Here is a 3,474-nt window from a genome sequence, read left to right as displayed (position 1 = left end):
GTCTTGTACTTCGCGTTAATCCCTAATCATTTAAACTTTCGGTACTATCAGTACTTTAATAGTAACAATATTTCCCCGGAAAAAACAAGACGAATACAACTACATGTCGCGAGGCTATAGCTGAAATTTCGCGTTGAAGTTTGAGGTAGAAAAATAGTAACCTTTGCATCGCTCCGTCGATGTCCGATATTGCATACTAGAAACGAGTTTCTGGATTCGACAAGATATTATGGTAGTACTGTGTCCAGTTAGGAGCCCATTTAGGTTCCTAACTGGACACAATACTACCTATTAGTAGATATGTTTGTACTGTGTCACTACATATTAGTAGTGACACAGTACTACAGTATTACCTAACTATGATAGGTTTGAGTAGTAGTTGTTTGTGATTTAGGTGGTTCTGCCCAATACTCCTCCTACTGAGGCGAGCGATGGAGTGATCCCCCCCATCACTATTACTGTCGCGCAGATTGTGGGAGAGACGGACTTGATGGTAGTTGTAGAATTAAATGTGTGTTGAGATTGGAGTGGTATGATGGTAGGTTCATGCGTGCGGGAGTGAGCAGTCGTTGGCGGTATCAGCCGTCGATGGTCCAGACACGGTAACCATCACAAATGATCAACTTTCGAGTGCCGGGTTGGGACCGGGTTCGGAGCTGTGTGTTGTGGTGAAGACGAATAAACTGTTTGCCAGCGCGTCAACGTAGGGGGAATTTTGTGGCGCGTGACGAATTTAGTGACAGGTTCTGGTTGGTGGTCTCGCAGAATCCGCAGGGACCTTTCGTTATGCAGAGTCTTCCTATGTATGCTGTGATACCGGGGAAGGGATCACAACGGGTGAGGAGGTTCCGTACCTATTTTAATAAGGGTAGTAATCCGAAGGTCCCGGGTTCGATCCCTGGTGGACGCATTCTTCAGGTACTGATCTCACAATTACTGCCAACCCAGTATCTGCCAATGCTGTTAAGGAGGCGGCCAGCAGGCCTGGCGAACTACAGGTAAATGAGGTTATATTGCCGCTCTTCGTAGGAGGTGTCGGAATATACGTTCGATTTCCTCAGCTGAGAAAATAAGTTCCCTCACCACTTCACGAGAATTTACACAGTATTTGGAGTAGAAGTATACAACAAAAACCAACTGTACACAAAATTTTCTCCAGAATGTATATAGTTTTCTGCACTGTTTCTGCAAGTGGTCTCTAGGGGACTTGCTGGGGAATCTTTGGATTGGGCCTAATCCGTATCTTTTTGTGTTGAACCTCGCTGCCTCCTTTTCAGTCGGGATCACTTCCACGCATAGTAGCGGACACGACACCAACAGGGCAGACATGGAGGGATCACGGTGATGGTCATATAGCCATCGATAAGTCCAGTCTGGAGGCTCATAGTGGTCAAGGGGAAGTGGTGTATGTATCGGTTACTCCACCAACTGGATGGCATGAAAATTCAGAGATGCCCTTCGAGCTCACAGTCACTACCAGTAAGTCAGTGGCTGTTGTTGTTATTGTTATTGTTATTGTTATTATTGTTGTTGTTGTTTGTGTCGTTTTTGTTCATGTTGTTGTTTATGTTGTTGTTGTTTATGTTCATGTTGTTGTTGTTTATGTTGTTGTTGCTTATGTTGTTGTTTATGTTCATATTGTTGTTGTTTATGTTGTTGTTGTTTATGTTCATATTGTTGTTGTTGTTGTTGCTGTAGCGAGGTTGGATTGTGGTAGGTAGCACCGTAAGAGACCTTCAGGACGGCAAGCCGACTACTGTAACCATCAGCGACTCGCGGAAGTTCCGTGATTTCCGGTAACAACGTATAGTGGGCAGTGTGGGAAAATATGAACTTGGTCAACTACATGTGTTGGTGACAATATGAGAATTCTGAGGGAAATTCTCATCGGTTTTTTCACACTTCTACTCCAATTTGTATGTAAACTTGTTTAATTGGCGAGGAAAATATGTGCTGAACTCGGCTGAGGGAGGCGGACATAGCATATATATTTGAACGCTTGTTGTGGTCTTTGAGAAATATGTTTTGACGGTTTTAGATACTGGGTGCCCAAGCATGCTAGGATTGTGCTCTCTATAGTGGGAGATTCGTCGAGAGATGGTAGCGGTCTGGCGATATTCGCAGACACTACCAGATATAGTCACGACCCTAGAGGGTAGTAGTAATCTTGCAATCTTGCAATTCCTCAACGCAGGGTTGGATGGCAGGTACACGTTTAACACTATGGAGGGATCGAATGAGATCTTTCTTACTAATATGAAGTACTATGCACAGGCTCATCCTGGCAAGGTGAGGGGGAGGGGTTGTAGTTGTGAAGTGGAGGAAGTGTGGTATGGCAGGTGCAATATATCAATTGCGATATGGGATATATATACCTCACGGTGAAGAGCTGTGCTGTTGCTAACGGCAAATGCGTGGAGGATGCCTCTGTCCCGTCTACATTCACTTTGACAGTATCCAGCGATTCAGGTGGTGATAGTCGGTGTTGGAAAATATGCACATGGGCGACCACATGTGTTGGTGACGATATGGAATTCCTGAGGAAATTTTGCAAAATTCTTGTTGGTGTCTGTACATTTCCACCCAATTTTGTATATGGACTCCTATAATGAGTAAGGAAGCTCCTAGGGTCAGCTGAGGGAAGCGATTACATATATTACGACACTGGTCGGTGTTGGAAAATATGCACATGGGCGACCACATGTGTTGGTGACGATATGAAAATTGCGAGGAAATCTTGGGAGATTCTTGTTCGTTTCTGTGAACTTTTATCCGACTTGGCATATAAGTTTGTGTAGGAAATTTTGGAGCTTAGTTGTGGGAAGCGATCATACTTCCATATACATAGTTGAATGGTGATGATGATGCTGTTGTGTGTTAGGGTCGACCCACGTACAGGATGGTGTGCCAATACACGAGAAGGTTCATATGGCGAAGAAATTTGTATATACGAATCCTATGTTGGATAAGAGTGGGAAGAAAAAGAAGGAAGAAGGGGAGAATAATGGAGATGTGGTAGTAGGGGGAGGCGCTGGGGATCGAACTCGGGACCTTTGGGAGGGCGGTAGAGGTTGTCGCAGCAAACTCTCGCTTTTGAAGCGGACCTCGATTTTGGAATATTACTTGTATTGTAGGCATGTAAATAGGTTCGCTTCCCGGGAATCGAACCTAGGACCTTTCCCTTGTTAGGATAACACTGAGACTGACTCATCTGAGGCGTCTTCGATACATTTCAATGATCTGTTGGTGAAGGCGGCAGTGAATGGTGGCAGGGGATCGCTGATGCTGAGCAATGATGAGAATTTCGCGACAAGTAGGAATGTCTGAGCTGGGAATCGAACCCGGGTCGAGGGATGGTTCGTCTTAGCACACAGGCGGTATTTTGCGGCTATGATGACGCTGGTGATACGAAGCTGATGGTGGGATATTTGTACTTTTGTTATCAAGAAGAATGATCCTATTCGAAGCAGCAAA

General features: G+C 44.8%; 1 protein-coding gene across 1 annotated transcript in view; it reads left to right on the top strand.

Annotated features, from left to right (window-relative positions):
* Pmar_PMAR004876 (hypothetical protein) overlaps nucleotides 1–3,474 on the top strand; it is a 9,649-nt gene that overhangs the window by 1,584 nt on the left and 4,591 nt on the right. Inside the window, exons 6-17 of the mRNA XM_002769747.1 lie at nucleotides 395–493; nucleotides 543–703; nucleotides 744–868; nucleotides 919–998; nucleotides 1,278–1,479; nucleotides 1,718–1,796; nucleotides 2,039–2,155; nucleotides 2,208–2,289; nucleotides 2,340–2,469; nucleotides 2,882–3,015; nucleotides 3,190–3,313; nucleotides 3,368–3,377. Coding sequence (XP_002769793.1) covers nucleotides 395–493; nucleotides 543–703; nucleotides 744–868; nucleotides 919–998; nucleotides 1,278–1,479; nucleotides 1,718–1,796; nucleotides 2,039–2,155; nucleotides 2,208–2,289; nucleotides 2,340–2,469; nucleotides 2,882–3,015; nucleotides 3,190–3,313; nucleotides 3,368–3,377 — 1,343 coding nt within the window. The remainder of the gene's footprint in view (nucleotides 1–394; nucleotides 494–542; nucleotides 704–743; nucleotides 869–918; nucleotides 999–1,277; nucleotides 1,480–1,717; nucleotides 1,797–2,038; nucleotides 2,156–2,207; nucleotides 2,290–2,339; nucleotides 2,470–2,881; nucleotides 3,016–3,189; nucleotides 3,314–3,367; nucleotides 3,378–3,474) is intronic.

The sequence above is a fragment of the Perkinsus marinus genome (assembly GCF_000006405.1).
Source record: "Perkinsus marinus ATCC 50983 genomic scaffold scf_1104296964984, whole genome shotgun sequence".
NCBI classification, from domain to species: domain Eukaryota; phylum Perkinsozoa; order Perkinsida; family Perkinsidae; genus Perkinsus; species Perkinsus marinus.
This window is presented reverse-complemented; position numbering and strand designations above follow the sequence as displayed.